Source organism: Galeopterus variegatus, unplaced genomic scaffold (assembly GCF_000696425.1).
Source record: "Galeopterus variegatus unplaced genomic scaffold, G_variegatus-3.0.2 Scaffold8403, whole genome shotgun sequence".
Taxonomy (NCBI): Eukaryota; Metazoa; Chordata; class Mammalia; order Dermoptera; family Cynocephalidae; genus Galeopterus; species Galeopterus variegatus.
Window position 1 is genome coordinate 12,710 of NW_007734514.1, and position 26,194 is coordinate 38,903.

Below are 26,194 nucleotides of genomic sequence, written 5' to 3' on the forward strand. Positions count from 1 at the left end.
TATTCATATTTGAGTCATTATTTTCTATAACTGTAAATGTGAAAATAATAGTCTACTAACATCTTTGTTTTCTCAAAGGAATAATTATTTGCTAATTTTAAAAAACTATGTAAAGTATCTTGGAGTTTTTCTCTTCTACTTTACACATTAAACACAGGAGGAAAGCAGGATTCTGCTGGGTTTTATTCAAACAATAGGATTGATAGTGTTTTCCTCTTTAATTTATAACAGTTGGAGTGAAGGAAATGAAGTACCTGGAGTGTGGAGCAGAGGTCTTAGGCCAGTGACTCCAAGCTGAGGCCTGTCTTGAGTCAGCAAAGAAAGGGAAATGAAATTGTCTTTGGTGCTTCCTGGACAGCCTGGCCTCCACTGCAGGTGGCCTCCAGCTGCTGAGAAGAACTTCAGGAGGAGGGTTGGTATGGAGAAACTGCAGAGCTGTGGAAAGCAAAAGACCCACATGTAGATGCAGTTGTAGGTTCTGTCCTTTCTGTGGTCGTAAGTCTGTTTACCTTGTAACACTCTGTGAACAGCATTATGCTTTTGGCATGAATGTAGTTGCTGACATCAGATTGTAATTTGTATATGTGAAGCAAATGTGTTAAGGGCAGACTTAAGAGAAAAACTCTTTGGCTCGTCTCCCAGAGAGAGAGTTTATGAGTTTAATGGTTTATTTTGCTCATAACCTTAAACTGACTCTAGGCGAGAGTTTCCTGCTAGTGAAGATTAAGGGGTTGAAGGAGGAAGTGCTTCCACACTGTGACATGGGACAGGTGTGTATGTTGAACTCCCAGAGTTAAAACTTTAGGTGTACCTGACTCATCACCAGGCCTAGTCATCCTGGGTTTCCATTTCAGCTGTCAGAGTCTGGCTCCCATGCTTTGGAATATGTACACTTTCTGAATGTGTGTTTCCTTTTTTACTCTGGGTGCAGCTGGCTGCTTATCTGAGCTATTTCAAATCTTTGCTTTTTTTTCTTTTCTTTTTTGATTGGTTTATTGGCTATTCTCATCATATAACTCCAGTTTTTCCATGCATTTAATTTGTATTCTCTGCAAAAAGTAAATACATAAAATAAAAACCAAAAATAAAACATATACACACAAAAAATAAAGGCCCAAAATAAAAGAAATTAATTAAAGGGCTGGCCAGTTAGCTCACTTGGTTAGAGTGTGCTGTTATAATATCAAGGTCAAAGGTTTGGATGCCTGTACTGGTCAGCTGAGAGAAAATAAATAAATAAATAATTTTATTCTCTTGTAGTGTGTTCTCATTTATTTGGCTGAAAATGAGTAGATTGAGAGATCAGCTGTGAGGAAGCCTTGGCATCCCGTTCTCATTTATTTGGCTGAAAATGAGTAGATTGAGAGATCAGGTGTGAGGAAGCCTTGGCATCCCTCATCTCAAATTCCTGAGCCTGGAGGAGGTCAGGGGCTCCTTCCTGATTCAGTGGGAGCTGGCCAGGCCTGGGTGCCCCTCCTGCTCTGAGACCAGGGCTCGTCTCCGTTGGACGCTGAGTCTGGAATTCCCTGTGCACACTTGGGACCCTCCTCCAGGAATCAGCAGCAGGAAGGGCCCTCTGAGTACAGGAAGCAGCCAGGGTCAGCTCGGCAAAGCCTGAAGCAAGTTCCGCTTGAATGAAGACGTCCTCAGGCCAGGCCCAGGTGCTGACACATGGTGGAGACCTGGCCTGGGAAGGATTGTGCCAAGAACCTGTCACTCCGGTTCCCCTTAGCCCCCCTTTCTGATCACTTCTCCTGTCAGTCAAACCCGCAGAGGCGGGACATGGAGCACTGTCCAATCAGGGACGACCCCTAGAGTAGTAAGTAACGTCCATTTTCTCGCGTGGTTTTCCTTTCTGGCTTGGAGGCGGTTCAAGTCCCTTTCCGCTGCTCGCAGACACCCCAAGTGGCTTCGCCTCAACCTGCGTCCTGCTGTGATCTGCAGTGACCGCGGTTGCCGTAGGGAGGACGCTGGAACACTCTGAAATGGTGAGCGACGGCGTCTTCAGGGGACACCCCGACTCGGGCTGGCTGTGGGTTCTTGCGGGGGAGGAGCTGCGGTCTGTGGGGTCCTCGGTCTGTTCACCCCTGGGGTGGGACCTGTTTCCTCGAGTCTCCAAATGTCTGGGGAGCAGCGTCTCCAATCCGCGACCCTGTCCCTTGAGCCCCGCTCTTCCTAGGGCTGCAGTGAATCCCTGAATTTCCAAATCCCCCTCTATATGCCCGAGTGCCAGCTTTAGAACATTATTAACTATTTGTCCCCCCACGTTACATTTTCTGTTGGCTTCAGTGTTTTGTCGTTTTCCACGGACTAATACATTACTGCTTTTTACATACTATTTTCTCTTTGTGAACATTTCACGGGAGGAAAGCAGAAAATAACCATCTCACACTTAAACATTTTTGTGGCTGTCCAGAAAGTTCCTTAATAGCAGGCATTTTAGCAGAATGTCTGTGATATCCATGGGATTAGTAGTGATGGCCATCCTTTCATTTGTAATATCAGTAAAGTCTGTCTTCTCGCTTTTTCTTTAGTTAGCCTGGCTATGGGTTTATCGATTTTATTGATGTTTTCAAAAAGAAATTCACAAAACCAGCTTTCCCTCTATTGATTTCCTGTTTGCGGTTTCTTTGATATCTTTTCTAATTGGTATTTTTCTGTGCTTGATTTAGGATTATCTTGCTTTTTTATCAAGTTCCCTAAAGTGGAAGCTTAGATTATTGATTTTATATTTCTTTTCTACTGTATTCATTCACTGCTTTAAATGTCCTCTCTAAGCACTTCTTTTGCTACATCCCACAAATTTTGAAAAGATGTACTTTTATTTTTCCTTCGAAATGTTTCAATTTCTTTTGAAACATCTCTTTGACCTATGTATTATGTTGAAGTTTGTTGATTAATCTCCTATTATTTTGGTGTTTTCCAACTAATTTTCAGTTATTGATTTGCAATTTAGTTCCCATGTGGTCTGAGAGCATACTTTGTGTGATTTCTATGAGGGGTCTTCAAAAGGTTCATGGAAAGATTCATACTTTTAATTCTATTTTCCACCACCTTTTTGAAGTACCCTCATAATCTTTTAAGTTTGTCAAAGTATATTTTATGGCTTAGAATGTGTTCTATCTTGGTGACTGTTCCATGTGATCCTGAGAAGAATGTGTACTTTGCAGTTATTGGATGAAGTATTCCGTAAATATAAAATGAATTCATTTGATCGATGATGCCGTTGAATTCAACTGTATCATTAATGCCTTTCTGCCTGCTTCATCTGTCAATTACTGATAGGTGTATGTTGAAATCTCCAAATGTAATTTTGGATTTGTCTATTTTTTCTTGCTGTTCTGAAAGTTTTTGCCTTATGTAATTTGACGCTCTGTTTTATTTATTATTTATTTACTTATTTATTATTTTTTGGTGGTTGGCTGATACAGGGATTGAACCCTGGACCTTGGTGTTATCAGTACTGTGCTCTAACCAACTGAGCTAACCAGCCAGCCCCTTTTGGTAACATACATATTCAGGTGCATACATATTAAGAATTGTTATGTCTATTTGGAAAACTGACTGCTTTATCATGATGTAATCCCTGTGTCCCTTATAATTTTCCCTGATATAAAAGCCTGGTTAGTTTGAAATTAATACAGCTACTCCGGCTTTCTTTGGATATTAGTGTTAGGATAGTATATCTTTCTGCACACACTAATACTTAAATCTGTATGACTTTATGGTTATATTATTTTTAAAATATTTATGTATTTGCATATTTTAAGTTGACAAAAATCGAGTATATTTATCTTATAAAACATGACATTTTGAAATATGTATACATTATGGAATGGTTATATCAAGCTAGTTCACATATGTATAAACCTCACTTTATCTTTTTTTGTTGTGAGAACACTTCAAATCTATTCCCTTCATTTTCAAGAGTGTAATTGTATTAGTCCGTTTATTTTGCTTATAACAAAATACCTGAAACTGGGTGATTTATAAAAAAACGAAATTGGTTAGTTTCTGAGGCTGAGAAGTCCAAAGTCCATCTGGTGGTGGTGACAGTGACCCAGGGGTATCACACTGCAAGATGGTAGAAGCAGAGAGAGAGAGAAAGACAGACTCTCCTCTTCTTTTAAAGCCCTCAGAACCACACCCCTGACCACCTTTTATAATCCATTCACTCCTTCATAGTCCTACAATCCAAATACCTCTCTAAGGCTCTACCTTTCAATTAACAAAATAGGATTTCCCACCCTCTTAATGGACACAGTGGGGACCAAGTTTCTAATACATAAAACTTGGGTGACACAGTTCAAGCTTCAGGGAGTTTTGGGGGGACACAATTCAGTCCACTACAATAATATATGTATTCTTAGTAATTGTAGTCACCATTTGTATACTAGATCTCTCAAACTTATTTCTTGTATCCACCTGAAATTTTGTATCCTGTGATCAGCATTTACCCATCTTCCTCTCTCTGATGTCTTTATATTTTTTGTAGGAAACACAGAGTTGGAACTGTTTTTCATTCTACTGTGTCTCTGTCTTTTAATTGGTATATTTTGATAATTCACATTTAAAGTAATTATTGATATAATTGTATTAATATGTATGATATTTGTAACTGTTTTTTATTGGTTGTTGCTCTCTTTTTAACTTGCTCTCTTTTTCTGTCTCCTCATTTTAATTGAGCGTTCTATGTGATTTAATTTCCTTTCCTCTATTAGCATATCAAGGATACTTGTCTCTTAATTTTTTTTAGTGATTTCCTAAGAGTTTGCAATATACATTTACAACTAATCTAAATTCACTTTCAAATAACATTATAGTTGTCCCTTGGTATCCATGGGGAATTGGTTCCAGGACCTCATGAGGATACCAAAATCCATGGGTGCTCAAGTCCCTTATATAAAATGGCGTACATGTTCCCTTATACAAGTAATCTCAGATTGCTTATAATACCTAATACTAATTACTTGTAATACTTAATCTCTAATTCCTTGTAATAGCTAATGCAATATAAGTGCTATATAAGTAGATGTTATACTGTATTGTTTAGGGATTAATAACAAGGGGAAAAGTGTGTACATGTTCTGTACAGACACAACCATCCATATATTTTGTCACATAATTTAGGTCCATTCATGGTTGAATTCAGGGATATGGAAATCACAGATACAGACAGTATACTGGTTCAAGGGCAATGCAATTATATGAAAATACTTCATGGGAAGATTCATATTATTTTTTAAATTCTGTTTTCTGCAAACTTTTTGAATTACCCTCTTATAATAGAATGTTCCCAATTCCTCCCTCCCATTCTATATAAAATTTCTGTCATTTATTTTACCTGTAACTCTATTTTTTTGAGATGGCTTATCTCAGATCTATTTCTATTGATGAGCTATCTTTTCCAGTCTTTCTGAGTTCTTTGTGACTTTTTTGTTGTTGAAAAGCAGATATTTGAATATTATAATGAGGTAACTTGGGAAATCAGATTCTCCCCTTTTCCGGTGTTTGCTATTCTTTTTGTTGTTGAAGGCTGGACATGTCTGTTATATAACTTTTACAAATTATTTTTTCAGAGACTGCGTTTCTTCTCATGTGTAGTCACTGAAGTCTCTGTTCCTTTAGCTTGTGTTCAGCCAGTGTTTTGACAGAGATTTCTGAATGCCAGGAGCAAGAAAAGAAAGGGAAAGAAACAAAAACCTCACCTCTTCCTGTCTTTGCAGCTGGCTATGTGCTGGAGCATTCCTTTAACACTTAACCAGGCTGTTTAAAACTCTGCCTCAGCCTTCAGTTCCTGCTACACTGAGCCTAGAAATCAGCCAGTACTGAGAATTAGGGTCTCCTCAGGTGTTTTCTGAAAATGTGGTTTTTTTTCTGGACATGCATGAGTCTTTCTTCGTTTCCAGTATACTTTGCTGCTTTTGAATACCCTTATTTCTGAGGAAAAATTTCTCTCCAGCTTTTCCTCCCAGTTTTTAAGTGGTCTATTATATGTCTCAGCTGTGAACAGTTGTTCCAGGCAGCTGCTGGCTCATCCTTCATTTACAACATTTCCAAGCAATTCCTGCCAATTTTCCACTCCGATTGACTTCTGCTTTAGACAAAATGGAGAAGAGAGTCTTGTGTCAGACCTTCTTATAGCTCCCAGACTGACTGAAACATAAAGAAGCAATAATTTGCAAATAAGATCTGCTGTACTCCCTCTGGAACCGGTGACCAGTGTCCCACACTGAGAACAGGGGCTGAGCCTGTCTTGAAGTCTGGCACTGAGTTGGAGAGGGATTGGGGCAAGGAAAGTAAAAACTTCCCAAGTCTTTCCTACCATATTTCACTTGCGTTTTTTTTTTTTTTTTTTTTTTGTCTTTTGTCTTTTTCTGTGTCCGGCAACGGATCGCAACCCTCAGTGTTGCCCCCGTACCGGACCGGGGACCGGCAACGGGATTGCAACCCCCGGTGTTGCTCCCGCGCCTCGCTCAGCCAGTGAGCGGGAACCGGTCTGTATGTGGGATCCGAACCCTCGGGCGGGAGCGCCGCCGCACTTCCCAAGCGGCGCACTTATCCAGTGCGCCACCGGGCCGGCCCTCACTTGCGTTTTTCTTGACTCTGCATTCACATGCTGGCTGTTAACTTTTGACAGTTTTTGTGAATTTTGACAAAGTTATTCTGACAGTTCTGCTTGTTTGTCTGTGCTTCTGTCAAGGGTTGAATGTTTGGAGGCCTGAATGTTTGGAGTGGCCTACTCTGCTATTTTGCTGACCTTTCTCCCCCTGGACTCTCAGTTATATTTCACAGATCTGAATAACTCTTTGTGTCATTGTTACACTTGATTATTGCTCCTTTGTAGAAAATTTTGAAATTATGAAGTGTAATCCCTACTTTACTCTCTTTCAAGATAGTTCTGGTATTCTGAGTCTCTTGTGGTTCCATATGAATTTTAGAATCAGCTTTTCCATTACTACAAGGTAGTCACCCCTTCTTCTGATAGGGATTGCATTGAATATCATTTAGGGGGGTATTGCCATCCTCATAATATTAAGCCATCTGATCCATGAAAATGGCATAGTTTTTCCATTTATTTAGGGTTTTTTTCAGTTTTTTTTTTCAATAAGTTTTATAATTTTCAGAGTATAAGTTTTACATTCTTTAAAAATTTTTATTTCTATATGTAGTCATGCACTGCATGAGGACCTTTGGATCAGCAATGGATGGCATATATAATGGTGGTCCCATAAGTTTCTCTAAGTACACTCTGATTTTTGCCCAACCACAAAATCACCTAATGGTGCATTTCTCGGGCCATCTCCCTTCCATTAAGCTACACATGACTATATTTTGGATGCCATTGTAAATATATTTGTTTTCTTAGTTGCATTTTCAAATATTTCATGTGTATATACATATAATTGGTTTTGTATAAGTAATTCCCCCTCATTCAAAGTTTCACTTTGCACAGTTTCAGTTACCTGTAGTCAACCATGGTTTGAAAATAGTAAATGGAAAATTCTAGAAATAAACAGTATATAAGTTTTAAGTTATGTGCCATTCAGCATAGCATGATGAATCTCCAGCCATCCCACTTTATCCTGCCAGGGTGGTTAATCATCCCTTCATCCAGCCCATCTACACTGTATGCACTACACACCCTTTAGTCACTTAGCAGCTGTCTCAGTTCTCAGATTGACTTGCAGTATGTCGGTGACTGTGCTCAAGGAACAGTTCCAGTGTATAAGAGTAGTGATGCTGGTAATCTGAATATGTCAAAGAGAAGCAGTAAAATGTTTTAAGTGAAAAGTTAAAAGTTCTCACCTAATAAGGAAAGAAATAAAATTATATGCTGTGGTTGTTAAGAGCTACAGTAGAATAAGATATTTTGACAGAGAGCACATCACATCACTTTTATTACATTATATTGTTAAATTTGTCCTATTTTATTATTAGTTATTATTGTTAATCTCTTACTGTGCCTGACTTATAAATTAAAATTTATCATAGGTATTCATGTATAGAAAAAATATGATATATATAGCATTTGGTACTATCCTCAGTTTACTGGGGGTCTTGGAATGCATCCACAAGGGATAAAGGGGTGGGGGGGTGCTAATATATTAATTTTGTACCTCCAAACTTGGTTAAATTGATGTATTATTTCTATTAGATTTTTAGTGGATTCCTTAGGATTTTCTATATTCAATATCATATTACATGTAAATTGAGATAGTTTTACTTCTTGTCCAGTGTGAATGTCTTTTATTTTTTCCTATCCTAATAGCTTTGGGTAGTATATTTGATACAGTGTTGATTAAAACTGGGAAGAATGTTTGTTCATTCTTGCTTTCGTTCTGCCTTCTAATTGGGGAAAGAATCCTGTCTATCACCATTACGTATGCTCTTAGCTGTGCATTTTTCGTAAATGACCTTTGTCAGCTTGAGGAAGTTGCCTTCTGTTCATAATTTGCTTCGTGTTTTCTTCTTTGGCACATTGTTGAATTTTGTCATGTCTGTTTTGTATCTATGGAGATTTTCTGTGATTTTTCGTTCTTTTTCTAATGATATGATGTATTACACTAATTGACTTTGGGAGTGTTAAAACAACCTTTTATATGTGGAATAAAACCTACTTGGTGGTGATATATAATCCTTTTATATCTGTGTCTGATACCAGGTTTTTACTAGTTTGTTGAGGATTTTTGTATCCACATTTATAAAAAATTCGTATGTATTTTTTTTTTTATTGTGATCTCTTAGTCTGATTTTTTTATCAATCTAAAACTGGCCTCATAGAATGAATTGGAAAGTGTTCACTCCTGTTCTGTGATTTGAAAGAGTCTGTGAGGAACTGGTATTAATTTGTTAAATGTGATAGAATTAAGCAGTGAAGGTGTCTAGGCTGTGGTTTGTTTTCTTGTTCATGTGGTTTGTCTCCATGCTACATTTGAAAGTGCTCCCATATTTTAATTTTTTTTCAGTTTTCCACAGACCAATAAACAGTTGTATTTTGTGTTCTATAACAGAATACCTGAGACTTGGGTGATTTAAAAAGAAAAGAGGTTCATTTGGCTCATGATTCTGGGGTACCTGCAACAGACATGGGACTCAGGCTTCTTCCACTCATGGTGGAAAGTGGCACTCTGTGGATGCAAGAAGATGACATGGTGAGAAAAGGAGGGGAGGTGCCAGACTGCTTTTAACAGCCAGCTCTCTTGGGGACCTATCCATACCAGGGAGAGCTCTCTTACTCCACAGGGAAGGCATTAATCTATTCATGATATTAAATATAGAATTTATTGCATACCATTCTGGAGGCTGGATGCTGGGAAGTCTGAAGTCCAGGGAACACATCCAGTGAGGACCTTTTCCTGCTGGACACCCCATAGCACTGCAGCATAAGGAAAAATGGCGGAGCAAGAGAGAGAGAGCTAAGTTTCTCAGTTGCTCTCCTTTTAAATCTATCAGAACCACTCCTTACTCGATGAATAGATCAATCAATTCACAAAGGCATAGTCCCCACAATCCTATTACCTCTTCAAGACCCCATCTTTCAATGAAGATAATTGTATTTCCCAACTTCTTAACAGTTACAGTGGGGATTAAGCTTCAGTGATTTTGGGGGGTACATTCCATTAACAGAAGTTCATTAGGGACATTTGTCATAAGTCTACAGGTTTTCTATTTCTTCATGACTCAGTCTTGGTAGGTGATGTGTTTCTAGGAACTTATTAACTTCATCAGTGTTATTCAGTTTGTTGGTGGACTGCTAGAGAACTCTTAAATAAGTTGTGAGGCATGCAGCACATTCATTCTTGTTCTGCCATCGTTATACATGAGCCCTATTGACGTGACAGTGAGGTGTGGGACTAAGGGGTGTCACTATGACTTGGTCTCATTTAAGAAGCTGTGTCTCTGGGTTGTGACTTTCATGAGTACTTCTTGTTCTCACCACTTATTTTGAGAAGAATAGATTTCTGTATGCACATATCAAAATGGCTACTTTTTCCCTTTTCCTGCTGGAAGCTTTCTTGTGAGAACTGGTAGGGTTCCTGGAGGTAAATCTCCCAAATTAATGGGGAGACCCTAAGTTTGAGCCTGTGGAATTTTTACCTCTCTTACTTGTTCACACTCAGTCTTCAGTAATTCATCAATTACAGGTTAGGTTTTCCTACCCTGGTCCTGCTTCTCACAGAGGTTTGTGCTCATGGGTTTCTGTTCCAATGAGTAATGATTATCTTATCAGCTATATTGGTAGGGTGTCTCACAACATCCGTATCCCAGATACCATCAACAGTCAAACTTTGTGAACAAGCATTTCTAAGGATACGTAGCCTCAGGACTGCTAATGTTAACTTTCTTCTGCACAGTAGGTAAAAGGACTTTATAACAACAGGTGGTGTAGATCCACTGTACAAAGAGACAGTAGGGGTGACTCAGCAGTACATGTAACTCTCTAGACTCAAACATGAGAGGCATGTTCCTGTTCTGCTGTTGCTTTACCCCATAGTTCAGTTCTAGCATCAGGATTGCTGTGTGGGAGGAAGTGATTATAGACAGAGTAATAATCTGATGTCCAGGTCACAGAATAAATGTTTTGAGATCGCATCATGTGAACTTCTTAGGCATTGAGAGTAGATCCCCAGTGCTGTCAGTCTCAAACTTCCTCTATGTATGTGGGGTGTTTCAGGACTCAGTGACCTTTGAGGATGTGATCGTGAACTTTACTTTGGAGGAATGGGCTTTGCTGGATCCTTCCCAGAAGAATCTCTACAGAGATGTGATGCTGGAAACCTTTAGGAACCTGCTTTCTATAGGTAAGGATGACAACATTCTTTCACTTAATCAAGGAGAGAAAAGTGTTTCTCTTTAGTGCTGTTGTATGATTTGCAACACAGAAAGGAATGCTTTGTTGAATAAATCAAGCATGGTCACACTATACCACGAACTTATAATCTAATAATTTTTCTTTAATTGTGTAATAATTTGTAATTATTTTTCTGGGTCTACATTTTAGGAAAAGAATTGGAAGACCAGAACATTGTAGATCAGTACAATAATCCCAGGATGAACCTAAGGTAATTTGCACTCACAAGAGAAAGCAATGTCCCTGGAGAAAATCTTGGTATGACAGGAAATTTAAAAAAAACAAACAAAACAAAAGAACCCGACTTTAAATTTAGTTTTAGAAAATTTTCCCAGTAAATATTATATTTAACTGTGACATACATAGTCAATGGTGGCAAAATAGTTTCCTTGGAGACAGTATTAAGAAACCCCATGTGAATATCACTAATTTGGTTATGGTGTGATAGGGTCATCTTTAAGAGCATTCAATCCATTCATGTTCAAAGAATTCAGCCAGGGCATAAAGCCTACACTTTCTCTGATAATGTTAAAAATATAAGCCCAGTACCTACTAATAAATATAAAATCATTAATAAATAAATTTTTAATAATGTGCTTCTCATATTTTACAGCAATTATGTGGTAGAGAGAGTCTGTGAAAATGCAGAAGGTAGTCAGTGTGGAGAAATCTTCAGCCGAGTTCCAGATTGTCATCTGAACAAGAAAACTCCTCCTGGAGTAAAACCAAGTGAAAGCAGTGTGTGCAGAGACACTTTCATGTGTCCTTCATCCCTTAATGGGCACATCACAGTTCACACTGGACACAAACCATATGAGTGTCAGGAATATGGTGAGAATCTACATAAATGTAAAGAATGTGGGAAAACCTTCAGTTGTCACCACTCTTTTCAAATACATGAACGAACTCACACTGAAGAGAAACTGTATGATTGTAAGCAATGTGGGAAAACCTTCATTTCTCTCAAAAGCATTCGAAGACACATGATGCTGCACACTGGAGAGGCACCTTATAAATGTAAGGTGTGTGGGAAAGCCTTTGCTTATCACAGTTTCTTTCAATTACATGAAAGAACTCATACTGGTGAGAAACCCTATGAGTGTAAGCAGTGTGATAAAGCCTTTGGCTGTTCTAGTTTCCTTCGATACCATGAAAGCACTCACAGTGGAGAGAAGCCCTATGAATGTAAGGAATGTGGAAAAGCATTCGTTTGTCTCAAAAATGTTCAAAGTCACATGATAACACACATTGGAGATGGACCTTACAAATGTAAAGTGTGTGGCAAAGTCTTTGGTACTCCCAGTACATTTCAAGGACATGAAAGAACTCACACTGGAGAGAAACCCTGTGAATGTAAGGAATGTGATAAGGCATTCAGTTGTTCCAGTTCTATTCAAGTACATGAAAGAACTCACACTGGAGAGAAGCCCTATAAATGTAAGGAATGTGGTAAAGCCTTTAGTTTTCTCAGTTCCATTCGAACACATGAAAGAACTCACACTGGAGAGAAGCCCTATGAATGTAAGGAATGTGGGAAAGCCTTCATTTCTCCCAGAAGCGTTCAAATGCACATGATAACACACACTAGAGATGGCCCTTATAAATGTGAGGTGTGTGGGAAAGCTTTTGGTTTTCCCAGTTCATTTCAAAGTCATAAAAGAACACACACTGGAGAGAAGCCCTATGAGTGTAAGCCATGTGGTAAAGCCTTCAGTTCTTCTAGTTCTCTACGATATCATGAAGGCACTCATAGTGGAGAGAAAGAGAAGCCCTATGAATGTAAGGAATGTGGGAAAACATTCGTTCGTCTCAAAAGTGTTCAAAGACACATGATGATACACACTAGAGATGGTCCTTATAAATGTAGGATATGTGGGAAAGCCTTTGGTTTTCCGAGTTCATTTCAAAGTCATGAAAGGACTCACACTGGAGAGAAACCCTATGAATGTAAACAATGTGGTAAAGCCTTCAGTTGTTCCAGTTATGTTCGAAAACATGAAAGGACACACACTGGGGAAAAACCCTATGAATGTAAACAATGTGGGAAAGCCTTCACTCGTTCCAGTTCTGTTCGAAAACATGAAAGGATTCATTCGAGAGAAACCATATGAATTTAAGGAATGTGAGGAAGCCTTCAATTCTTGTTCAAGTGTTCAAAAACATGATACTGCACACTGGAGATGAACCTTATAAACCTAAGGTGCGTGGGGAAGCCTTTGATCATTGCAGTTTATTTCAGATACATGAAAGTACACGCACTGGAGAAAAACCTTGAATAAAGAATGTGGGAAAGCTTTCATTACCACACAACCTTTCTAGCATACATGAGAATGCATTGTGGAGAGAACTGATATAAATGTTAAGTGTGTGGGAAAGCCTTTAATCATGGCAGTTCAATTCAAAGCCATAACAGAACACTGAGGGAAGAAACCTCTGAATATGAGCAATGTGCAGGAGTCTTCAGTTGGCCCATATATAAGAATGCACACTGGGTCAAACCCTGTAAATGTGAAAAATACAAGAATGTTTTTAGTTTTTAATAAATACTTTTATGTCATGTGATGACTCCCAATGTGGACAAATTCTATAAATATAAGTAATGGGAAGATCCTGATGCAACCTAATAGGTGTAGACAGCTCCAGAAAATATATAGTCTGAAGGAAGTGTTCTGAAACTTATGTTTTTATCAGTGGCTCCTTTAAGTACCTCTCTGGACTCTGGATTACTTATTCTTCCTCTAAAAAACAAACATTGAGCTGGCAATTTTGTAAGTACTGTTTGGACATGAGATTCTGGGGCTTGAGACTTCTCATTACTTTGGGCCACCGGTGTTTGTGGGGTGTCTGTTTAACGTCTTCAGAGGATATTAAATTACCTTTTATATTTGGCATTATTGTTTTCATGTCGTAGAGTTCAAGTGACACAATATGTCATGTGTCAACATGGGGTTCCTCCTTTTTTGAGAAAAAGTTTAGGTCATCTGCACGGTGCTAGCCCATCATGGATTTTTCCTGTAAATACAGTGATGTCTGTGCAAGTCCACTGTGCTTTCCCATTTGAAACACCAAATGAGCTGTGTTTAGAGGTCAGTTATCCAAGGAAAAGAATCAAGGTGAGTAGCAGACAGCAGTTATCATTTTGAGTATTGTCCTAATTGTGTGAAAATGAAGTATATTTGACATCCTCAAAGCAAGAAATTGTTGATGTCTTTTCAGAAGAGGAGCAGTTGGAAGCTTTGTGTTTCAGTGATCCACAAAGCCCCACGTTCATTTTGCTGTTCACAGGTGTCTATTCTATATGCTAAGATGTTAGCACATGTTATGAAGAGGGAGGGAGAGGAGTAACAGCTTGTGTTTTGTTAAAGAACAAAGGAAATCCAGTCATTGCTCATTCTTTTTTTCAGTTCTTCTGTTGTCTTTGCTCTATAGAGATTAGTCAGTTTCTTGGTTCTTAGTATCTCATTTGGTCCTTCCTCCAAATCATGTCTTCCATCTTACAAAGGAAGAAAGTTAAGCACAGGGAGCACAGGGACTTACCAAAACTCACATAACTCATAATAATGGAGTTTCTCTGTGATGGCCGGATGTGTCACCATGTTTAATACTTTTACAAATGTGGCATCAAATGTGACAAACGGGAGCCACAAGACAACAGAGTGTTTTCATTTATCTAATATGCTAGTAAACAGAAAGGTATAGAGACATAACATATCAGTGGTTGGGGTGGAAGAGTTCAGTACAAGGGGGCATCACAAGAGTCTTCTCATGGTGATTGAGTGTTCTTCAGTTTGGTGGTGACATAACTATACTCCTGTGGAGACTCACAACTACACTTAGTATGTGCAGATATTGAAAATAAAAAAAATGCTTTCATGTGCTAGGAGAATGTTAAACTCTCTGAAGCCTTGATTTTTTCATATACAACACTTCTTTCCACCACTGTGGAATCATTCTTAGGAAGAGATACAAGACTGAGGAAGAAGGAATCAGGGCCCAACAGGCTTCTCTGGAAACCCCTTCCGATGTTGGGAAACTCTCTCCGACCTCACCTGCCCATACATCACAAACATCTAAATAGAGGTGGGGGCCTTCTATAGTCTGTTCCTGAGTTCACATGAGGTGTCTCTGGTCAGATCTTTGGGATCTCTGTAGTTCTAACATATAGAAATTCTTCAATAGTTTTCCACAAGAGCAGTCCCCTTGGGGGCATATTGTCTTGGGGAATCAGCATCATGTCTTTTCAGGACCAGACTTTGGCCATTTCCAGTTCTACATTTTCCATCTAAACCCCCTTCTCTGTGCTTTCTTGCTGGGAAACATCTTTGGGTATTCACACCCACACCTTTCTTTGGAACACTTCTCTGGAGCAAAAGTGAAGTGGTGGAGTAAACAGTGGCAGAACCCACAACCCCTGCAGTCCCAACCACATAGTCATCAGCTCAGCAGCCACAAGCACAGTCACACCAAATTTCACACCTGAAAACTATCCCAGGGCTAAGTTTCCTCCTTTGCAGTATTTTGTAGCGTCCTGTGAGTTTTGAAATGTTGTGTTTTCATTTTCATTCATCTAAGTATTTTCTAATAGTCCTTGTTAATTCTTCTTTAAACCCTCTGTTGTTCAAGCAAAGGGTTTTTTATTTTCCAAAAATTTGTGAATTTTCAGTTTTTTTCTTACATATTTCAGAGTTTATCCTCTTACGGCCAGAAGACATACTTTGTATGATATCTATTTTTATTTTTTACTCTATCAATGATTAATTTTTATTTTTTATTTTAATATTTTAGCAATATATTTATATTTTTATGATAAGATGTATATTTACAATTTTTATTTTATTTCTTATTGTTCGTCTTTTAAAAAAAATCTTTTCAGAATACTATCCTCACTAGTATTCATAATAGTACTGGATGTCCTGGTTAGAGTAATTAGGGAAGAAAAAGAAAAGGCATCCATATTGGACATAAATAAACAATCCCAGTTCACGGTTTATATGATGTTTTATGTTGATACCCAAAGGATTTCACACAAAATATCCAGAGTTCATAAATGGATTCAGCAAAGTGGCAGGAGAGAAAAGCAAACATGCAAAAGTCAGTTTCATATCTATCCACTAGCACTGCACAGTCCAATCACTTCCTTGGCAGAGTCAAGCAAGCTCCTGGCCAGAAAAGGCAACTGGAAAATCCCCAAAGTCAAAAGCCCAGTTCTCCTAGGACAGAGTAGCAGTCAGTGACCAAACTCTCACTGTAGATGCACATGACATATCCAGCCTCAGGTTATGTGTCCACAAGAGTGAAGGGTGGAGTCTTTCCCTGTCAGATTCTACAGAGAGTCACTTGGATCAGGGAAGAGACAACAATGAGAGCTAGGTGCTTCTGATGCCAGCCACTGCCTCCTCCTCTCTCAAAGGCCAAATCCAGAGTCATAGTATTGGCCAAAGAGTAAGAACCACCATCAAACTGACTCCATGTGGTTTTTCCACAGGAAGCAGGTGGCTGAGTTGGGACAGCCAGTGAAGGGTAAGGGACAAAGGAAGCACAGGGTCATGTAGATGACCAGGATGTAGCTGAGAGCCTGGGTGTTAATATCCCAGGGACCACCAGCAAGGGGACGTAGAAGAACAGACCCAAAGTGTGTTCAGTAATAAGCCAGAATGCCACACTTCTGGAAGGCGGAGTCCTGATGCTTTGGCATTTACTATTCTGCATCTGATTAGAAAAGTAAACTACAGTTTGTGAGTTTCAGCACTTTAGAATCAAAAATTATTTTGGAAACCTAGGACTCACTGTTCTGGAACTACATTCAAGACACAGAGCTACAAATAGCGAACAGCACAAAGATTTTCAAGATACATGGATTTCAACCTTTCTTATGAGGTTTTCAGTGGAACCCAGATTACAGCCCTTCCTCTTTGGGCTGTTCCTGTCCACGTACCTGGTCACCTTCTTTGGAAACCTTATCATCCTGGCCATCATCTCAGACTCCCACCTCTGCATGCCCATGTACTTGTTCCTCTCCAGCCTGTTCTTTTCTGACATTTGTGTCGTCTCCACCACTGTTCCTAAGATGCCGCTGAATATACAGACACAGCAAAATCATAACCTATAAAGGCTGCATCACCCAGATGTACTTTTTTATGCTGTTTGTACTGTTAGAGAACATTTTCTTGGCTGTGATGGCTTATGACAGGTTTGTGGCCATCTGTCACTCCTTGCACTACACAGTCATCATGAACCCTAGGCTCTGTGTGTTTCTGGTTCTGGTGTCCTGAATCATGAGTGCCTGAATTCTTCATTACAAAGAATGGCATTACGGCTGTCATTCTGTACAGACTTGGAAATCCCTGACTTTTTCTGTGAACTTTGCCACGTGGTCCACCAGGCCTGTTCTGACACTATTCTTAATGACATGGTGATATATTTTGTAACAGGGATACTGGGTCGTGTTCCCCTTGATGATATCCTTTACTATTCTTCTAAGATAGTTTCTGCCATATGTGCAATCTCGAGAGCTCAGGGGAAGTAAAAAGTATTTTCTACCTGTGCATCTCACCTCTCAGTTGTCTCCTTATTTTATTCTACAAGCCTAGGAGTGTATCTTAGTTCTGCTGCTACACACAACTCACACTCAAGTGCAGCAGCCTCGGTGATCTACACTGTGGTCCCACCCATGCTGAACCCCTTCATCTACAGCCTGAGAATAATTCAAAGAGATAAAGAGGGCTCTGAGAAGATTCTTCAGAGGAAAGCAATGAAGAAACATTTTTTCTTTTTTTTATTGTGGTAAGATATATACAATATAAGATTTGCCATTTTAACCATATTTAAGCATACAACTCCATGGAAGTGATAACATTCACAATGCTGTGTAACCATCACTTCTGTCTGTTTTTAAACTTTTTCATCATCCTAAATGTAAACTCTGCACCAATCAAGCATTAACTTCTCATTGTTCCTCTCCCTGCCCACCCCAGTTTCTGGCAGCCTCTAATCTACTTCTGTGTCTGAATTTTAAAAATTTATTTTTCTTAAATGACCCATGAGAAATTGTATATATTTATGGAGTACAATGTGATATCTGGGTACAAATTAATCTTTACAGCATTATCTCAGGAGCCAAGATATGGAAACAGCCTAAGAATTTATTAATGGATGAATGGATAAAGAAACTGTGGTGTGTGTACACACACACACACACACAATGGAATATTATTCAGCCTTAAAAAGATTCTGCTATATGCCACAACCTGGAGGACATTATGCTAAATGAAATAAGTTAGACACAGAAAGGAAAATATGGTGTAATCTGACTTACATGCACAATCTTTTAAAAAGGTCAAATATATAAAAATATATAAAATATGAAAAGAAACAGTGGTTACCAAGGTTGGGGGAGGAATGGGGAGTTGTAGGTCAAAGGATACAAAGTAGAAAATAGGTAAAATGGACAAATAAGGCTCTAATGTACAACATGAGGACCATAGTTAATAGTAGTGTATTGTTTTCATGATTTTTGCTAAATGAGTATATTATAACTGCTCTTGCCACAGGGAAGAAAAACAGGTAACTGAGATGATAGATATGTAAATTTGCTTCACCATAGTAACGATTTACTCTATGTATGTATCTTATAACATGTTATATACCTTAAATATATAGAGTAAAATTTACTTTATTTTTTTTCTTCCTCCCTTAACCAGTGTACTACTAGGAAATCAGGTTTAGGAGTTGGAGTAATGAGAGGAAAATATGTCAACTGAGCAGATATGCAGAGCTGTAATATCTCCTCTGCTGTTGTCCCTCAGTGTACAACCTTGGTCTGGACCAGACATGGTTATTTGTTTTGGAATCTTAAGTCTGGCTAGGGGACTGATGCTTGACTCTTTCCTGCTGTCTTGTCTGGGGACACAGCTTCAGTCTCCATCATGAGCCATCTGGGGAGAAATTCGACTTCCAAATGGAGACCTTCCTCTCAGAGACTCATCCAGGTGAGTCAGAGACATCAGTAGGTAATGCAGGAAAAGTTCAGAGAAAATGGAAGCCTAGAACATTTATGTGACTTGGCCTGAGATATGATCCTACTTAGCCCAGAGCCAAGAGATCATTTGTTTGTGTACTGGTTGAAAATTTTATAATTAATTTATTTAATATGTTCAGAAGAGAAGTGCCTGTGCTTGTTAGAGGCAGAAATGCCAGCATCTGTTGGCAATTAAGAGATGAGAATGACAGTGCAAATGGAAGAGACTGGTGAAGGAATGGGAGTCAGAAAATGGTTCTGGTAACATTAGAACATAACCAAGGAGTGTTGCAGTTAAGGGAGTAGGATATAAATATTACCTGTGGAGAGATGTGCACTGAAGTTAAGGCATTTTAAAAAATCAAGACGTGATGTATTTGAGTATATTTCTATATTTATTAGAAAGATTACAGCAAGGGACTACATGCAAATACTACCTAGTAACAGCAGTTCATGAGACATAGATTTTACAGTATCTTCTCTCACGTTGAGCATTCCCATGGAAAAAAAAAATAATAGGTAAAAGGGGAATATTAAAGAGATTTACTTTGCAATGATTTTGTAACCAGGGAGGCCGACTGTATTTTTGATTTGTTAGCCTTTGGCTTTCTGTATTGCAGATTATCTGTGCAAATTCTTTCCTTTTATGTAATAGTCTGAGTGTTTTGTTTAGACATAAATACACACACACGCACAGCTGATTAAAATATATCAGGAAACAATTTTATGTGTACCCTTACTAATTATGACTTAGTCTGATATTTTCATATTTGTTTTATTTATTCTGTTCTATTCAAAACCTAGTCTGACTACCTAATGAGTTCAGATCTCAGACTATGGAAAACAGTTCTCCAGCACATTCTTCATACCTATTTAAGCATCTTCCTGTTTCATTTCTTTCTCTCAGAATCAGTAATTTTTGTGACACCTCATTCTCTCATCTGCTCACACAATATTTATTCAGCTATATTTCCCAGCTAAACAAAGTCGGAGAGAAGTATGTATAACATTGCTACATCCTTCAAGGCATTCACAGTCTAGCTGGGGAAAAATAGAAGGATTTAAATAAAATCCACACAATGATAGTCCCACATCTAAAATAAGTACATGTAGGAAGTGTATTTGTTTATGTGAAAATGTTACAGAAGAAGGAAAAAAAAAAGATTCATGAAGGTGACTCCAGGCAGTCCTGAAAAAGTAGATGAAGTTGTCCAGACAGAGAAGGGGTGAAAAACTGCAGATAGACCAGTAAGTGGGACTCCAAGCAAAGGGAAGCAAGTGTATAAAGGCACCAAGGATTGACACTCGGACATCTGGCGAAGCTGGAAGTCAAGTTCAATGTTTGGAAGTTCTACATGTGCAGGGGCAGGTCAGTGTGACAGTCAAGCTTGTGGGTCTTTCACAGAAAGTTGAGCCTTGTGTTTAAAGCTTTTACCTGTTCATCTTCAAAAGTCTTCAACTTTCAGTGCTCTTTGTACATTTCCTTTGTGTACTGTGGATTTATTCACTTTGCTCATTTTTATTTCAGGTGTTCAAAATGTAAGATGCTTTGACACTATAGAGGTACTACTCATTTCCATTTTGAATCAATTGCATTAGCTCCTGGGCATCCAGGGGCATGTAACCAGGCTTGTCACGCCTCGGGACCAAAAAAGCTTTCTCTTCATCACCATCTCTCAAGGGCCACCTGAGTTTATTAGATCTCTTTCCACCTCATGCACATTTCATTCGTCTCTGTTTTTTGAGCAGATTTTTCTTATTTCTTTGAATACGGAGCACAAAACAATCATGTAAAAATGGAGCCCCAACTTTACATGTTTATGAAAGGCTTACCAAGTGGAATTTGGGTACATTTTTTAGGGGAAATATAATTTGATGTTGATGACTTGCCTTGTATCCATTATTTCCTAGTGAGTGTGGCTAGAAGTGAGAAGAGCATGGTAGTAACATGTCCTCAGGAGATCAGAGTGTGTGCATGTGTGGGCGTGTTGTGGGGAGTGAGCAGTCCTTGATCCAGGGCACCTGAGCTCATATATTCCAAGTTGTGACATATCATGAAGTTGCCTGATGCTAACAAACATGAAAATAAGGAGGTATCCATTGTGATCTATGGGATGCCCTTACAATTAAAATACTGCACGATTCCACTTAAGTGAGGTCCCAGTAATAGTCAAATTCATAGAAGCAGAAGATAGAGGGGTGGTTCCCAGGTGATTGGCAGAGGGTGAAATGAAGATTTGATTTTCAGCAGGTTTAAAGTTATGGTTATACAAGATGAACAAGTTCTAGAGATCTGCTATACAACGTAGTGCTTACAGTTAACAAAACAGTATCGTGCACTTCAAATTTGTTACAAGGTTGATCTCACGTTAAGTGTCCTCTCTCCAAACACAGAACAAAACAAAGGGTGCAGGCAAAATCTGGGAAGTGGTGACTATGTCTATTACATTGATTGTGGTACTGGTATCCAACTCAGATAATTGTACATATTCAATATGTGCAGTTCTTTGCATATCAATTATACCTCAGTAAAGCTGTTTACACCAAAAGTGCAAGGAACATGTGCACAAAAGACCTCTGGATCTTGAAGTTTGAGCAGCAGCAGAGAGGGGCCACCTTGCTCCTCACATCCTCTGACACTTTCTCTCATTACTGTCTTGCTCACCTGCTCACCACACTGGCTTCCTTTTGAGTCTTGATTTTCTGAAACAAGCAAAGTCCCCAGGGCCTTTGCACTGGTAATTCACTTGCAAGGACCACACTTCTGCAGGTAATTTTGTGGATTCATAGCCCAGTCCTCCTTGTGGTCTCTGTTCAAATGTCACCTTGACTGGACACACATAAAAATAGCAGTCCCATAAATATGTGCAATTACTGTGTCAATTAAGAATTTAGAAAACTAGCACCAGCATCCACTCTATCTTTTTACCTGCTTTCATTTTCTTCATAGTACTTATCACCATCTGACATCTTATATGATTCCTTGATCTGTTTATGTTCTTTCTTCATCAAACATATTTTTCAGCATCCAATAGTCATTGTCTAGGCAATGCCTGAATCATGGTCAGAGCTCAATTTCTTTTCATAAAAGTATGAAAGAATTTGTCATTAAAATTGTAGAATACAAAGTTGGACAGGAATTCCTGATCAGAAAAGCAGTATGAATGCCCCAACGGGGATCAGATAACAAACACAAAATACAGAAAATCATTTCTTGACTGAAAAATACAAATTGTAACATTTCTACACCTTGAGTGATGCCGATTTGTTGGAAAAGTAGTCGTTATTTTTGTTTTTCCTGGTAGTCCCCTCCACTTCATGGAACCAGGAAATGATACACAAATTTCAGAATTTCTTCTGGGATGTTCACAGAAACAAGAATTGCAGCCCCTCATATTCTGGCTTTTCCTGTCCGTGTACCTGGTCACTATGCTTGAAAACCTGCTCATCATACTGGCCATCATCTCAGACTCCCACTTGCACATGCCCACGTACTTCTTCCTCTCTAACCTGTTCTTTTCTGACATCTGTTTCACCTCCACCACCATCCCATAGGTGCTGGTGAATATGCAGACACACAGAAAAATCATAACCTATTCAGACTGCATCATCCAGGTGCACTTTCTTATACACTTTGCAGGGTTGGATGACTTTCTCCTGACCGTAAAGGCCTATGACCGGTTTGTGGCCATCTGTCATCCCCTCCACTACACAGTCATCATGAACCCCTGGCACTGTGGGATGCTGGTTCTGGTGTCCTGAGTCGTAAGTGTTCTGAATTCCTTGTTGCAAAGCTTAATGGTGCTGCGGCTGCCCTTCAGAACAGTCTTAGAAATCCCCCACGTTTTCTGTGAACTTTATCAGGTGGTCCACCTTACTGGTTCTGACACCTTTCTTAATGACATAGTGATGTATTTTCCAGCAGTGTTGCTGGGTACTAGACCCCTCACTGTTATACTTTACTCTTGCTCTAAGATAGTTTCCTCCATATGTAAAATCTACTCAGCTAGAGGAAAGTGTAAAGCATTTTTCACTTGTGCATCTCACCTCCCAGTTGTCTCCTTATTTTATGGTACAAGCCTAGTGTTACACCTCAATTTTGTTGTTATCCACAACTCACACTCAGGTGCAACAGCCTCAGTGATGTACATTGTCGTCACACCCATGCTGAACCCCTTCATCTACAGTCTGAGGAATAAGGATATAAAGAGGACTCTGAAAAAATTCTTTGGGAGGGAAACTAGAAAAGGGCCAACGTTATGGCCCTGTACACTATGGCTGAAGATGTTCCCCTGATTGCAGGGATCAGAACCTCAGTGACAAAAATTGTGATTCTTTGATCAGATTGTGAAGTAGAGCTTGCTCATTTTATTTATTTCCTGAGCTTTAATATCAGTTTATGCAATTCAAGTCACACACTTTTTTAAGTGTTTTGCTCTCTAATATCCTACAAGTTTTCCCCTTGTCATCTTCCTACCTCCCCAAGGTTATTCCCAAACTTGTTCAGAAGTATTTAGAAATTCCATTTTTCTCATTGGAAAACATGGAATTCTTCAGAGTAGTTTCACTGGAATACTACTCAGCCATAAAAAAGAATGAAATGCTGCCATTTGCAACAACATGGATGAGTCTGGAGAAAATTTTGTTAAGTGAAATAAGCTAGACAATGAAACAAATACCGCATGTTCTCGCTCATAACTGGCTGCTAGGAAGGAAGGAGGGGTGGCAGGAGGGAAGAAGAAGGGAATGAGGGAAGGAAAGAAAAGACCACAACAATATGTTGAACTTTCAGAAGGAAGGAACAAACCTAAGGATGCTAGAGATGGGAGGGCGGGAGAGGGGTTGGGAAGTGATAGGTCGGGTAAAGGGCATAAAGAAATATCACAACTCATAACTGGCTGCTAGGAAGGAAGGAGGGGTGGGAGGAGGGAAGAAGAAGGGAATGAGGGAAGGAAAGAAAAGACAACAACAATATGTTGAACTTTCAGAAGGAAGGAACAAACCTAAGGATGCTAGAGATGGGGGGAGGGCGGGAGAGGGGTTGGGAAGTGATAGGTCGGGTAAAGGGCATAAAGAAATATCACAATTTGTAAGAATGAATAGGCTAATAATAAATTTAAAAATTTAATTTAAAAAATGGGCACGATAATAATGAAAAAAATAATTTCTTCTCAAATGACATATCGTACCAAGTAATTTTTCTTTTGTGTTACTGAAATAACAGTCATGAGTTGTATTACTCATATGGGGGAAAAAAGAAGAAAAAAATTTTTAAAAAACAGCTAAAAAGACCTAAGCAAACAACAACAAAACTCCAGTTGGCTCTAATATTTTTAATACAGTGTTATAGGAGAGGAAAATCCGAGACCACAGTTTTCCACTTCTGTTTGTTATTGCTTTGTATATCACTATCTAAAAATGTAGATTTTAACATACACCATGTTTTATAACTGGTAATTGGGTTTTATTCTGCTTGTTAGGATCCTGTTTTCATACTTAGCTCAGTGTCTACAAAGTCTATCATAATCACTGGAAAAAGTTGACAATCACTTGATGCCAAGTGCAGTCTACATGGAAAGACAGGTTTAAATAAATAGTTGACAATATTGTCATAAAGTCAGAGAATATGTTGAAGCAAGACTTTAAACCATACATTGTATTACTACGCAAAAATATTTCTTTTTCATGTTGTTCATCTACGCATTGAAGTAGGGAAGAATGATGTCCCTGTGTAAGGGCATTTAGTCATGGGGTGAAGGAGTGGTTGATGTGGTTATGTTGTTTTATTGAATTCTCTTTTTCTTCTTGAAAACTTCCAATTCTCCCTGTAAATATCAGTCTTTCCTTTGCTGTAAACAAATTATCCTTCCATTTTCCAAACTTTCTCATACCCATAAAAGGGGAAGTCAGTGAACAATATCAATATCATCTATTAGGTGTCTCACTTGTACTCAGGATTCTCTTCAATGTTCATGATAGAAAGATGCCTAACAAGAGACCTTATATTATGGTTCTGTTTATGCTGTGTGATTCATAGCAGAAACCTACAGAAACCTGTATGTCCTTACAATCTTTCCTGGTTCCCTGGAAGGAAACATCAGCATAGTCCCTTTTTTATGACAGGTATCTGAAAAAAACTTGAATAACAGGGTTCTCATGAATGCTGCCTTCAAATATCAAACAAATGTCAATTGATAATTGATAATAATTTATTGTATGTTCTCAAGTGGCTAGAAGAGAGGAGCTCAAATGTTCTCATCACAAAGAAATGATAAATTATTGTGATATGAATTTGCTATCCACCCTGATTTGATCATTGCACATCACATACATGTATTGAAATTTAACTCTGTACCCCATAAGTCTGTACAGTGTTTCAATTAAAAAAAATTTTTTTCTTAAAAAAAAAAGAAAAAGGAGTAGATTGTTATCTTTGCTTTCAGTTCTGCTCACTTTGATTACTGTGTTTGTTAGCTATTGCTGCATAACAAGCCATCCTGAAAGCAAATGGCTTAAAGTAATGACTTATTGCCAAATGGGATTGTATGGTGGAGAACTCTGCTGGTCCCCTCATGAATCTGTTGTCTGCTGTGGGTCAGACATGGGGCTGTGCTACTACTGGATGAGGTTTCTAATATAATTGGGACTTGTCTGTCCTAGGGTGGTATTGAGTAGCACAATTACCCTCTACTTCACATGTCTTCTCTTCCAGCTGGCTAGCCTGGAGTTGCTCAGGTTGCTGAGACAGGGTTCCAAGAGACAGCTGCAGAAATGACCAAGGCCCCTGGAGGACCACAGTCAAGTCCACTGTATTCTACTGGCAAAACAAATGTAAAATGCTAAATCCCACTCAAGACTTGAAGGATGAGTCTGTCCACATCCATCCTCAACAACTGAACCATCTTAGAAAAGGAAGTGACAGTGATAGTGTATGGTTAATGAACAGGTGTGGAAATCCTACTCCATATGGTCAAGCCACAACCACCCCAGTGTAAATATTCCTTCTCTGCCGCTTGCCTCCTGTAGAGAGCACTAACATTTATAAAGCGAATGTATCTCACAGGGCCTATTTTCCAAAGCCCTGTAGTTTCAGGTTTAGCCTAACTTTTTTTTTTTTTTTTTTAATATCCTGGAATTTATTTTTTTTTATTTTTTTTTGAATTTTTATTTTGTCAATATACAATGTAGTTGGTTATTATAGCCCATCACCGAAACCTCCCTCCCTCCTCCCTCTCCCCCCTCCCACCCAAGAATGTCCTTTCTGTTTGCTTGTTGTAACAACTTCAAAAGATTGTAGTTGTTATCTCTTCTTCTCCCCCCCC

At 38.8% G+C, this 26,194-nt stretch overlaps 1 protein-coding gene and 2 pseudogenes across 1 annotated transcript; all 3 read left to right on the top strand.

Moving 5' to 3' along the window:
* Window positions 1-1,905: 1,905 nt before the first annotated feature.
* LOC103608413 (zinc finger protein 709-like) lies at window positions 1,906-13,162 on the top strand. Its single transcript, XM_008592848.1, is given in 6 exon segments — window positions 1,906-1,988; window positions 10,679-10,805; window positions 11,006-11,066; window positions 11,469-12,950; window positions 12,952-13,020; window positions 13,022-13,162. Coding segments are annotated over 6 exon segments (1,851 nt in total). The 5' UTR covers window positions 1,906-1,985; the 3' UTR covers window positions 13,131-13,162.
* A 2,568-nt stretch (window positions 13,163-15,730) lies between these two features.
* LOC103608414 overlaps window positions 15,731-26,194 on the top strand; it is a 15,188-nt pseudogene continuing 4,724 nt past the window's right edge.
* Window positions 19,872-23,168, top strand: LOC103608417 (annotated as a pseudogene).